Genomic DNA, 13,670 nt, shown 5'->3' with positions numbered 1-13,670 from the left:
ATCTCCAAGACTACCTACTCCTTCTCCGATAGCCTCACCTTGCTGAATTTCTACTGAGAAAAGAAAAAAGACCACGGTAGGGCTGTTTATGCCTGGTAAATACGTTTACGGCTGCCAACTGGCCAGCACCTGATCCGAAGTGAACGGAACCCTCTGCTTGTTTTCAGATGCCTGGTTCACGGCTTTTGGGCTGCCTGTTCCTCCCCTGCCAGACCTTCTGTTGTCTCTGGGGAGCTCTTCTGATCAGAGAAGGTTTCAGTGGAGGTGGCGGCCACTGAAGACAGTCACATCCCCTTCCCTTTAGCCACTCCAGGGGGAGGACACTAAGCAAAGTCAATTTGAGAGGGGGAACTTTTAAAAAAAACCTTCGCCCCAGGATATGTTCACTGATTTTAGAAAGAGAGGAAAGGGTGGGGGGAGACGGAGGGAAGGAGAGAGGGAGAAGGAGGGACAAGAGACAGAAACAGAGAGATTGAGGCATCGGTATGAGAAAGAAATATCGATCGGTTGCCTCCTTCATGAGCCCTGACAGGGGATCGAACCCACAACCCAGGTGTGTGCCCCGACCAGGGATCAAACTCACAACCTTTTGGGTATGGGATGATGCTCCAAACAACTGAGTCACCCAGCCAGGGCTGAGAAGGGAAACTTCTATCTAGCAGGGTGAGGAATGCAAAAGATGTTTCAGATGCCAACCCCAATTCTATTACACACACACACACACACACACACACACACACACACACGATCCAAATCATGGGATGAATGTTAACTTTTGACAAGACCACCAAGTTAGCTCAAGTTCTCCTCCTCTCTTACACACACCAGCAACTCGCACCCATCCTTGCCCCGTCCCCACGTTAAAATAACCCTAGTACTAGGGTCTGGTAGCCTCCAGCAGAACTGTCAATGCTCGTAAATCCTGCACCTTCCGGGCTGCACTGTGGCCATTTCCTGGGGGGAGGGACGAAGCAGTCCACTAGACAACAGCAGGAAGAGACTGGCCTGCAGTAACTGCTCTGGTTACAGCATCGCAATTCATGGCAGCATTTTGCTGGGAGTGTGCACCATCAGGGAGGAGAAACATAAAAAGGGGAATCTGGGCTGTAAATAGTTTATTTCGGCAATTCCTGATGTTAGCTGAATCATACTTTAATACAGAAATACATGAAAGCACCACTCCGGAGGTGACATGTGGTGCCATCTCATTACTCTTTTCAAAAGGGTCTTCCATCAGAGAGACACCTTGCCACAAATTACAGTGAAGAAAACAAAACCCTCACGCACAGATGTATTAACAGGCCAGAGAGAAATGGAGCCACTAGGATTCACGCAAGCAGAGAGCCAGTGCGACCAAGGCCATCAGTGACCTGGGGGCTCTGGGTTGCTTTTCCACGCACAGAAAATGGAAAGGTAGGAAAGGAAAAGGTAGCACTCCTCGGCGTAAGAGTCTACTCCCCCAACACGGGTCAGAGTTTTTCAGGGTAGCTCTCATTGCCATCCTTTCTCCCAACGCACCTAAATTAGGCTGAGTGTCCCAGTGAATCCTACCTTCATGTTCCTTCTCAGTGGTCCCCACCTTCTTGATCTTCCTGGGAGATTTCATGAAGAGGGGAAAGATGGTTCGTAAGCCAAGAATGTCGACGAACTTATGGCAGTTGTCTGTGCCCTCGGGGCCAATCATGGCATGGTCCAGTACTTTCAGGGCGCTGCTCCGTGAGATCTTCTTTTCTCTGGGAACAAAAGAGGTTTCATATAAGGCATTTCATAGGGGTGTTCTGGCCCTTTTTTTAAAAAGGATGATTTTTTTTTTTTTAAAGATTTTATTTATTTATCTTTAGAGAGGAAGGGAAGGAGAGAGATATCAATGTATGTTTGCCTCTTGTGAGTCCCCTGCTGGGAACTGGCCTGCAACCCAGGCATATGCCCTGACTGGGAATTGAACTGCGACCGTGTGGTTCGCAGGCCCGCGCTCAATCCACTGAGCTACACCAGCCAGGGCTTTGGCCTTTTTAAAAAAAGGTATTTACAACAGTAATTACTATAATGGAAAAAATAAACAAAAAACAATTTAACTATCCACCAATGAGAAAATTATTACTTTATGTTATATCTACATGTACTACTACATAATTGTGAAAAATTAGGAGAGTTTGTAATAATACTAACAACTCTTCAAGGTCAGAATGATAAATATAAAAGTTAATACATTCAAAATTCTATATGAAGCCATTACCTCAATTATATGAAAAATATGCATTAAAACTGGCAAAAAATGGATCAAATTACTTATACGGGTTATTTCAAGGAGGTGTAATTACGGAATGCCTATTATTCCTTTGTCTTTCTTTCTAACAGCTTTATCAATATATAATTCACATACCATACAATCCAGCCATTTAAAAATGGCCCTGGCTGGTATAGTTCAGTGGATTGAGCACTGGCCTGTGAACCAAAGGGTCACTGGTTTGAGTCCCAATCAGGGCACATGCCTGGGTTGTGGGCCAGGTGCCCAGTAGGGGGCACACGAGAGGCAACCACACACTGATGTTTCTCTCCCTCTCTTTCTCCCTCCTTTCCCCTTTCTCTAAAAATAAATAAATAAAATCTTTAAAAAAAACTGAATGGAAGTGGTGAAGATGAATATCCTTGTCTTGTTGCTGATCTTAGGGTAAAACATTTAGTCTCCCACCATTAAGTATGATATTAGCTGTAGATTTTTTTTAGATGCTTTATATCAAAGGGTGAAGAAGTTCCCTTCTATTCCTAGTTTAAGCATTTTTTATCACGAAAGGTGTTGGGTTTTTGTCAAATGCTTTTTCTGCGTCTTACTATTCCTTTTTTCTACTTTTCAGTGTTTTTCATTTTTCCAAAATGAATGCTCAATACTTTTTAGAATTAGAAAAGATAAACTATTTTCAAGAAAACACAAAGGAGATTTTCCCTCTGGAATCCATAGGTCACAGACTAATCCTGCCACTGGCTACTACACTTGAAGATACTTCTGAAAGGAGTACCATTTTCTGTAACCTTACACTGTCTTCTCTAACACTCTGTGAGGCAGAGAGGAGCGAGTTGGTTAGCTCACATTTTAGTACAGCTGCTAAGTCAGCCACCCAAGCCAATATTCAGTGTTCACTGAGCACTTAGTATTGTGGTAGGCAAAACAGAAAAGCAAAACTGAAGATGTGTCTTCTGCTTTCAAAACCGTTTAATCTATTCAGGTAGACTAAACACGAAATAATCAGGGAACAGTACAAGTCAGTCAACCCCCCACGCATTATCTACAAATATTTAATAAATATGTCTTGTGAACAGGACAGATCAAGTCTCAGTTCTTATGGAGCTTAACTGCAGGAGACACATGGAAAATCAAGATACTTGATAGTGGTTAAGTGTCACGGAAACAAAGCAATGTGAAAGAATAACTGGGGAGAATACTTTGGTTAGGTAATTGAGGAAGGCCTCTTTAGGGGTAACATTTGTATTGAGAGTGGGGTGAGACAGATGTACATTTTAGGGGCAAAACATTAAAAGCAGAAGAAAGAGCCAAGTGCAAGGGCTCTGAGGTGAAAATGAGCTGGCATGATCAAGAAACAGACAAACAGCTGGCATGTTCGAAGCACGCCCCGGAGTGGTGTTTGGCTTAGATCAGAGACAGAAACGAGGGCTATACCGAAGGCCATGCCTCCTAGTCTTGTAGGACACAATAAGGCCTCCAACTAAAGAACTGATTCTAGGAGTTAAGAAGATACAGTTCAACATGTTTGTTCTGAGACTATCACGTGTTAGTTACTTTAGAGAGAGAGACATATATATATTTGGGGGAGTATGGGAAAAGACAGATACATATGTAAATATTTGAAAGGAGGTGAAAAAGGAAGAGGGGTGAGTATAGGCTACTCATTAGCAAATCTTGAACAAGAGAATCCATCAGCTTGAGAAAAAAGCCAGGCTAAAACTTTTTAAATTGTTATCTTTAATAATATGGACAATTTAATCATATTTTTAGGATTTCACAAGTCAATGGTAATGAGGAGACTAAAGATGTAAAAAAAGGGAGAACTAATAGACGGAGCGAGGTGATCGTCAGGCAATGGAAGGCAAGGCTGACCAAGAAGGTGCAGAGGCATACCAGTCGTTATATCGATGTTTCTCTCCTCTCTTTCTCCTCCCTTCCCCTCTCTCTAAAAATAAATATTTTTTTAAAAGGTGGTGATAACATAACACAAAGCCCTTCATCCAATTTCCTAGGTGAAAGCCGAAGAAAGAGAATCAGAAACATCCTTTCGAACAGCGTTTTGTGGAGGGAGTGCTATTAAAACGCTGCACTATTTGAGCACTAACAACAACAAGGCATGTGATCCTGGGTCCGAGAGCCGGCCAGGATCGGTGCCCAGGAGCGAAGGGAAGGAGAGTAGGCACGGAGCTTGCCAACAGTACTGCTCAGGGCACGACCATCCTGTTTACCTGTTTCATTTTTAGCAGTGAAAGTAGTGCATCCTAGGAAATCCCTCAGTTCTGGGTAAACAGAGACAGCTGGTCAGCCCATTGGTGCCACCCTCAAACACCAAGGATGTATTGTGAATATTCCTGCCCTAGTCCCCTTGCTGTGGAATCGATCAAACGATTCACCGATACTCACATACGACCTTCAATCCAGCTATTAAGTTTTAAAAAAACAGGCCACTGCTGAGCCTGTCTCCGTGCAACACGCTCTACACTAGCTGGGAAGAACCACAGGCTCCCTGTCTTCAAGCCACTGAAGGACAGGTAAATAACAAACTTCAAAAGCTTGAAGCAGTGAGAATGAAGACCGAGGAGGTGAGAAGCAGAGATAATTAACTTTATCCCAGAGAAGTCAGTGTAAGTGTCAAGTGGAAGGTGATATCTGAGCTGCATCTAAAGAAAGATCCGCCAGGCAGAGAAGAGAGCGTGACGACAGGGGGACAGTGGTGGGGAAACAGCAAATGCAAAGGTACCAGAGGCCTGAACAGCATGCTGCCCAGGGAACTAGAGGTTGTTCTGAGACCGGTGGTGGAAGACAGCCGAGGAGAGGTGGGCAAGGACAGGCCACGGCCCGCCCTACATGGGCTGCCAGGCGACCTGGACTCCAGGCCACAGATGTCAAGACGCCATGCAGTGTTTAAGGAACGGAGGGAACTAGATGGGTGCACTTCAGACAGCTCAGTCTGGCAGCGATGTGATGAAGGGTCATAGAGCTTTGGGTAGGGAGGACAGTGACAACGGAGTAAGTGAAAAATGACAAAGGGCTCTGACTATGCTGGTGGTATAAAAAAAGGCATATTTGTGAGACATAAAGTCTTAAATATCAGGGGCAGGGTAAACAGGGCTCCAAATTCAACAGGAAAGGTTTCTGCATCAACATAAAATTCTACCAGGAAACTAGACAGAAAATATATACTTGCTTTTACTTCTGCTGGATTTAAGCAACCTACTTTATAAATCTGGATTTACAGAGGTATGCCTAGGGCAGATAGTCATGTGAGCAGAAATTAGGGAATGGAGATAAATATATCCTCACTGTTTAGACACTCAGGAAAAAGTGTCTTGGAATGAATGACGGCCGCGGAACAGGCCGCCTTCAGTTCCCGGGCAGCACGCATTCCAACTGCTTCACGAAAACCACGGACTTATTGGAAATCCTGAAGCCAGAGAACTCTGGTTCAGCCAAGTCTTTTTTTCTCGCCTAAGCAAATTCGACAAACAAAAGGTTTAAAAGTAAAACCCTTCTTCAGGTAGGCAGTGCAAGATGCATTTAAAGGGGGGCAGTAATTGCATATTGATCACCATTTAGGCAAGCCGCATGGAGGTGAACTTTGGAATATTCATCGGGCTTAAATTCAGGCTTTTAGCAATCAATAGCTGACTTTCTTGGTCTGACGTTATTTGAAATATTTATTCTACTGCAGGACAAGTAGTTTATCTCAGTCTTGTCTGGGTTCATCGGGTTGTCGATCACGCCAGGACCGACGTGAAGGCAAAAGCCTCCATAAAAGTGAGTGGCTGTGGAAAATGACTGGGCGTCTCTGCTCCCTATTCTGCTGAAGTGAACCTTCTGATGAGGAGGAGGGGTGGGGAATGGTAAGTTTCCATTCTCGTTTTAATTAGCTTATTCTTTATTACACAAAAACATTTTTGCAATGAACATGCATTTGGAGTGTAATTTTCTGTTCATTTGTTGTTTCATCAAATATTTATGAGGTACCTAACAGGTGCCAGATATTAAGGTGAGGAGGTAGAGACAGGCACAGCTCACGCTTCTGAGGAGCCCAGTTCACAGGGGGGACAGGTAGGCAGAAAATGGATAGACTGAGAACAGCCACGCACTACACCACGTGGAGGTGTATAAAAAGTAGAATGTGAACACGGGAAGGGGGGCCGACCGTGTCGGAGCTGGGGAGGCCTCACAAGGACATGATGCGTGGACCAAGCTTCACTGAAGGTCTTTCCTGGACAAGCGAAAAGGGAGAGGGTGTTTCAAGCAGAAGGAACAATGGCTCATGCGAAGACACGAGAAGCGTGGAACATTCAGGGACGTGACGCAGGGTAGCGCTACAAGAGAAAGGGTACGAGGGGCAGCGGCAAAGCAGGGAGCCTGCTCATCTCGCCTACTGGAAAGATCACACTTGCCACAGTGGGGTGGACAGTATCGGGGGTGAGGGGGTACGGGGAAGCAGAAGAAAGAGAGATCTAAGAAGGGCAGAGAGACTGGTAAAAAAGGCGAAGTAGTAACAGACTAGGAGTAAAAAGGTTTGAGTTCATACTGACCCTGAGGTGCCTGTGAGACACGGCAGTAACGCCCAACTTAGACTTTCGCATCTGAAGTCCAGAAATGAGATTAAAAATGGGGAAATGTGGAAGAATCATTAAATCTATAGGAAGTAACCATGAATCAATGGTGTGAAGAAAACTACCCCGAGAAAGTGCAGAAAGTAAGTACCAGAGAGGGATGGAACCCTGGAAGAAACTTACTCAAAACAAGGAAAAGTCAAGTCATTCCCTCCCTGGCCAAAAGAGACTGAGGAAGGAGAAAAAAGTGACAGGCATTCTATCAAAAAATACTGTGAGCCATAAACTAACCCTGGCCAGGGACCTGAGCAGGGTATGTGAGATCAGTTTTGCTTGCTGTACAAAATAAACAATAAAGTTCACTCCCTTTTTAGCTTCCGAAATATAAGATCACTTTCTGGGATCCCGCATTTCTACATATCAGACAGGCAGACCAGCACGACCAAGTTCACAGTTGCTCTCAGACCACAGTGCGCACGAACACAGGAGTTCCGGGAGACGCTAAGGGGTACTCCATCAGTGGAACAGAATGATGGTGGTCTTCACGTTGCTAGACACGTTTTTTGAATTTTCAATTTCTATTCGCATCCATTTTTCATAAACAACGTTACCAACAACTACTTGACTACCTATGCTGGGAAACAAAACAATGTGTAAAACAGAGGCTAAAATTTTGGTTTCCGGCACCGGGGTGGGCTAGATCGGCAGAGGCCACTCACGGCATGGCTGGGCTGCCAGGAAGTGAGACAAACAGTCATCAAAAATCCGGAACCCCAGAGAGCGCGGGTTGGCGAAGTTCAGGTAAAGGGCCAGACGGAAAGTATTTTAGGCTGCACAGGCCACACGTGGTCTCTGGGGTGTCTTTTTCTTTGCATGTGTGAATATGCACACACACACACTATATGTACATACACACGGGTGTGCAAGTAGGTTTGTAGTTGTAATAAAAATAAACAATACAATAATTAATAAGGAATAATACAAGAATGTACTCTGTTTTGAGTACTCACAGCTGCAAACCTACGCTTGCCCACCCCATATACAAATAAAAAACACTTTTAAGATGTAAAGGCCGTTCTTGGTTTCCCGGCCACAGAAAACGGGCCTCAGTCATATTTGGCCCACAGGCCTTAGGTGCCAATCCCTCATAAAAGGGACCAACAAAGCCCAAATCTGGTTCTTTGAAAAGACCAATAAAATAGAAAAATCTCTACCAAGAGTGATCAAGGGGGAAAAAATAAACAAATACATTAAAATAAAAATGACCAGAAGGAGGGAAACTACAGTGTGGACACTAAGAACAACAGAACACAAGGGATAATTTTATGGCTAAAACCTGGAAAACAAGTGAGATGGACAAATTCCTAGGAATATATATTTCCCCAACTGACTCAAGAAAAATGAAAAAGAAAATCTAAATGTGACTGTAACCACTCAAAAACCAGAATCAGTAGTTAAAAATCTTCTCTCAAAGAAAATTCACTATTAAGTTCTACCAAACATTCAGGAGGGAAATAATTCTAATTTTACCCCAAACTCCTACAGAAAATAGAAAAATAAGAAACACTGTTCAACTTTGTTAATAAAGCTATCAAACAAACAAAACCTCTAATACCAAAACCTTTCTGAGAAAAAGTAAAATTACAAGCCAATCTCATGCATAAATATAGATAGGAAATTTGTACATAAAATATGGAACCCTACAAACATATAAAAAGAAGGGCTTATCCTGGGAAGGCAAGGTCAGTTTAACAGCAGAAAATCCATTAATGCAGTTTTCACTATATTTTCACTTAAAATACATCTTAATAAATGCAGGAAAAGCATTTGATAAAATGACTGATCAAATCTGTGACATAAGAAAAAAATTTTTCTTTTTTTTTAAAGATTTTATGTATGTATCTTTAGAGGGGAAGGGAAGGAGAGAGGGAGAGAAATATCAGTGTATGGTTGCCTCTTGTGCGTCCCCCGCTGGGAACTGGCCTGCAACCCAGGCATGTGCCCTGACTGGGAATCAAACCTTAATCCTTTGGTTTGCAGGCCTGTGCTCAATCCACTGAGCAACACCAGCCAGGGCAGAAAAAATTTTTTCTTAATCTGATAAGTGCTATCTCAAAAAACTCAATCCAAATATTGTACTCCATGGTAAAATGCACTCCCTGGGAAAGACCGGTTTGCCCATTACCGATACTCCTGTTCAATACTGCACTAGAGGTCAGAGCTAGTAAAATTTGAACATATGCACACACAAATTAACAAATTATTAAAATGAAATGTGAAAAAAATAATCCTGTGCCCAACTATTAACTTCTACTACCTAAAAGAGGCATATACCGTGGTTTGCTACAAAAAGTTTAACAACTAGCTACCCAGGAAAAAAGCACTGATGTGCTGTGTGCCAATTTACATGGTGTAAACACTCCCACCACAGCTCACATCACTAAACACTGTGCTGGAAAGAGAGCTGTACAACCAGCTCTCACGAGCCTCTATGAGCCAGCTCACACAAGCCACTGCTCATACATCCCTCCTCCCACTGCAGACATTGGCTTGGTCATGTAACTTTTTACAGTCAATAAAACGTGACTGTAAGTATTATGTGTGTTTTTAGAGGAGACATTTTAAGACTTATCAAATCATTCAGCATTTTCTCCCCGCCATGGGAGGCATGTCCCATTCAGCACTGTTCCTTCAGTCTGAATCCCAAAATTAGATATGGTGCAGAGCTTCAGATGGCCGGTGATGGGTGTACCAGGAGTAAAGGATAAATATTTGTCATTGAAAGTCCTTCAGATGTAGGGGTAGTTATCACAATAAAATGTGAGTGGCATGTTACATAGCAAAGATGCTTAATAAAAAATCAATACACAGCCCTGGCTGGTGTAGCTCAGTGGATTGAGCTCAGGCCTGCGAACCACACGATAGCGGTTTGATTCCCAGTCAGGGCACATGCCTGGGTTGCAAGCCAGTTCCAAGCAGGGGACTCATGAGAAGCAACCATACATTGATATTTCTCTCCTTCTCTCTTTCCCTTCCCCTCTAAAGATAAATAAATAAAAATCTAAAAAAAAGTTTAAAAAAAAAAGATCAATACGCAAAAGTTAGTTGCATTACCATCCACCAGCAGTAAGTAGTAAGAAAATGTAGTTTAGAAAGTATTTTTTAGAAGTATATAATATACTGCTGGACTTCCACTTTGGGCCTAAGGGATTTATACCCCCCTCCAAGCCTAAAACAAATAAGTGAAAGGACAAAACATACTGTACAAAACAGTGGTTTTCCGATAACTGACATCGCGTAGCACAATACAGGGATCCCAGAGAGGGAAACACATGTGAGGACCCCAATCAGCTGCTGTGAAGAGCAATGAGGCCTCAATGAAGGGCGGAGACACCCTGGGGAGTCCAGGGAGACCCGTGCGCTGGATGCACGGCGCAGAGCACCAGGACCGAGAGCTGCACAAGGGTCCCTGCTGAGTCTTCAGCTGCGTGCTGACTAGAGCACGCATGTGGGACAGAACCATGGACAGAAACAACAGTATGGGGATAGCCGGGGTTGGGGGGGGAGGTAAATGGAGGGCAAAGGGGGATAAAGCAGCGACAACTGTAATAGCATAAACAATGTAATAATAAAGAACATACATATGAGGAAACTAACCGTGGCTGCAGAAAGGAATCCTCTGAAAGAAGAAGGGGAAACAACCCCTGCAGCTCGCTGAGGACCAGAAATATCCTGTGTTCCCACCAGCTGCAGCGGGAAAACCCTGTGAACTCAGTCCACCCGACAGAGTCCTCAGAAGGGTGTTGCCTCAGTAATGGGGCAGAATTAGCCACAGACTCAAAGCTAGTCTGGTCCCACCTACCAGCACTTAAAAGTAAGCCTCAAAAGGAACAAAACGTTTTCAAAGTAATCAAACTACATCTCAGAACAAAGCTCAACAATATTTGTAAGGACACCTCCCAAAAAATTCAATATCCAACAAAGTAAAACTCATAATATCTGAATTTCAGTAAAAAACTAAGAGGCATTCAAAGAGGAAGAAAAAGTATTACCCATAAAGTGGAGAAAAATCATCAGTAAAAATAACACGGATGACAAGAACTAAGACAGTTATTATGACCACATTTGATATGTTTTAAAAGATAGAGAAAAACTTCAGCATGTTAACTAGAAGTAGGTTAGATATAAAAAAGACCCACACTGAACATCTAGAAAAGAAAAATATAATGTCTGATGAAAATACAATGGGTGAGATTAACTGCAGATTACATATTGCAGAAGAAAAGAGTAAGTTTGAAAACACAATAAAAACTATCTAAAATAAAACACAGAAAGGAAAAAAAAGACTGAAAATAAAGTGAATGCATCACCCGTGAGCTGTGGCTGGACAATTTCAAACAGCCTAATATACATGAAACTGAATTTCCTGAAAGAAGGATGGGGGCAGAAAGTATGCGTAAATCTGAGAATTTTCCATATTTGATGACATCTATAAACCTATGGATCCAAGAAGCTCAATAATAAACCCCAAACACAAGAGACATGAAGAGAACCACACTAGATAGAAACTATTCAAAATCAATGATACGGAGAAAATTCCAAAAACACCCAGAAAATGGGGGCAAGACTGCATTCGGAAGAACGTCTGTAAGAACAACGGCAGTCTGCTCATCACTCCAGGCACACGCCAGGCACTCCAGGCGACAGCGAAGCAGCACCGAGACTACACTACAGGGAGAGGAAGAGCCCTGCGAACCCAGAAGGCTGCACACACCTAGTGAACGCACCGCTCACAGGTGAAGGCGAACACTCCTGCAGACACAGACGAGCCGACAGAGGCCAGCACTGACAGACCAGCACAACACAGGAAGTGTGGAAGGGAGTCACTCGGGAGGAAGGCAACCGCTGACGGATGGAAGTCTGGGTGTGCACAGGCATGAGGAGCACTGGCCATGGCAAATATCTAGTAAACATAAAAGGCTTTTTTCTTAAAAAAAACCTTTAAGAGTTAACTGACCACTTAAACAAACAAACAAAATAACAGAGAGCAGGATTTATGACATACACAGAGGTATATACACATACACAACCGCAGCACCAAGACCAGGGGGAAGAAATGAGGTTCTTACGTGATACGTGAAATGCTGCACTATCACATGAAGACAGACCGTGCTAAGCTAAAGGCAGATACTATAAGCCTTGAAACAACCACTAAAAAAGCAAAGGGAAAGAGCTAAATAAGTCCCCTAAGAAATAAACATGGAATAATAAAAATATTATAAAATTCATCAAATTACAGACTTAAAACATGTGCGATTTAACATTGGAATGATGGCCAGCCATGGACTCTGATGGGAAGGGCTCGAGCAGGTCCTACACCGTGTCCTGCTGTGTTATCTTGCTCAGTTTAACCTGCCTTCCCAGCCACAGCACTTTCCTTTCCACTGCTGAAGAGGGGACCCTAGCGTGGAGGGCTGGTGGAAGGATTATTTTGTGTTTTTGGAAGTATGTTCCTGGTGCCTTGAGAACAGGTGCAAACCCCTAATACCTGTCTAAGAGAGAACAGCAAGACTCAATGAGCGGAGGAAGGAAACGCTTGTCGGACAAACAACAAACGAGATCTGTGCATGCAGCTCAGGGCACAAACTGTATACAGCCCCGTCGGGAAGCACAGCTGACGTTATTATTTTGCTTTTGCAGTAGAGTCCTGGAGACTGAATGTCAGAAGAAAAGGTGGCTCTTAAAAAACAGTAACAACAACCAACTCTGTAAAGGACAAGAAAAAAAACTGCAATAGGGTTTGCACATTCATATATGTTCATTATGAGCAAAACCACTATTGACAAGATAAAATCTAAAAGAATAAAAGTCCGAGGTTAAAAAAGTTCCCCAGGCTGGACTACCTACCGATGGATGTTTTGGTGCAAGCTCACAGCCCAGAGTTGGGCTGCAAAGACTTACCTTGCAGGTGGCATGCCATTGCCGTTTTGTTTGTTCCCTTTGTCCGGACACTTTCCTTCAGATTGAAGGATATCTTACTGAAAACCACCAGAGACATAAAAAATGGGTGGTTCCTGGAACGCATGTGCCTGTGTACCCTCCTCTCTCTCTTTGTGCCTGTACAGTTAATAACCAAGATGGGTTCACTGTATTTCTGCTGTATAATCCCAGACTGTGTTGGTACATATCCCTTGGGGTTGCGGTGGTCTCTCTCTCTCTAACTGCAACAGGGTTTTACAACAGAAGTAATAAGCTTCATGTCAACATTTTCAAGGAAACTGACAATGTAATTCTTCTGTCTCCCACTGGCTCTGTTGTTCCTTAAAGAACAATAAAAAGTGTTTTGTGGTGGCAAGAAGCAAACGATTCGGAATATGGGCTATAATTAAACTTGATACACTGGAATCTCCTATTTGTAGCAGCCACCTCATCAAAGAGAGACATCTGTGACCAAGAACGTGGAAATAGCAAGCCTCTCTCAATCCAGAGGACAATGAGGGCATTCGGATAGCTTGACCTTACTTCCTGCCAAATTCTAAAATGACCAGTACTGTATAAGCGTCATCTAGTCTTATTTCTGTAAATTGTACCCTCTTCAGCTAATCATTGGTAAACTGCACAATAAATTGTGACTTTCTTAAATTTTATTTTGCTCTCAACTACCCCTGACCACTTGCTTCATAGAAAACTACCACTTGCTTCATATTCATGCCTTCACTGTTCTGCTGTTAGCCATGGGCCATGCGGACACCCTCTCTTGTACCCTAACTCCTGACTCTCAAATCAAAAGAATGAGATCAACCTCCCAGACACACAAGGAGCAACATTCTCTCCAGTGGAGACTGGTTCTCTCTCTT

General features: G+C 43.2%; 1 protein-coding gene across 2 annotated transcripts in view; it reads right to left on the bottom strand.

Annotated features, from left to right (window-relative positions):
- The window catches only part of CTNNBL1 (catenin beta like 1), a 150,217-nt gene that overhangs the window by 53,525 nt on the left and 83,022 nt on the right, over nt 1-13,670 (bottom strand). For both annotated transcript variants that reach the window (XM_037044034.1, XM_037044035.1), the window contains one exon: nt 1,552-1,733. In XM_037044034.1, coding sequence (XP_036899929.1) covers nt 1,552-1,733 — 182 coding nt within the window. The remainder of the gene's footprint in view (nt 1-1,551; nt 1,734-13,670) is intronic.

The sequence above is a fragment of the Sturnira hondurensis genome, unplaced genomic scaffold (genome assembly GCF_014824575.4).
Source record: "Sturnira hondurensis isolate 20B ecotype Veracruz unplaced genomic scaffold, ASM1482457v3 Scaffold0004136, whole genome shotgun sequence".
Lineage (NCBI taxonomy): Eukaryota > Metazoa > Chordata > Mammalia > Chiroptera > Phyllostomidae > Sturnira > Sturnira hondurensis.
This window is presented reverse-complemented; position numbering and strand designations above follow the sequence as displayed.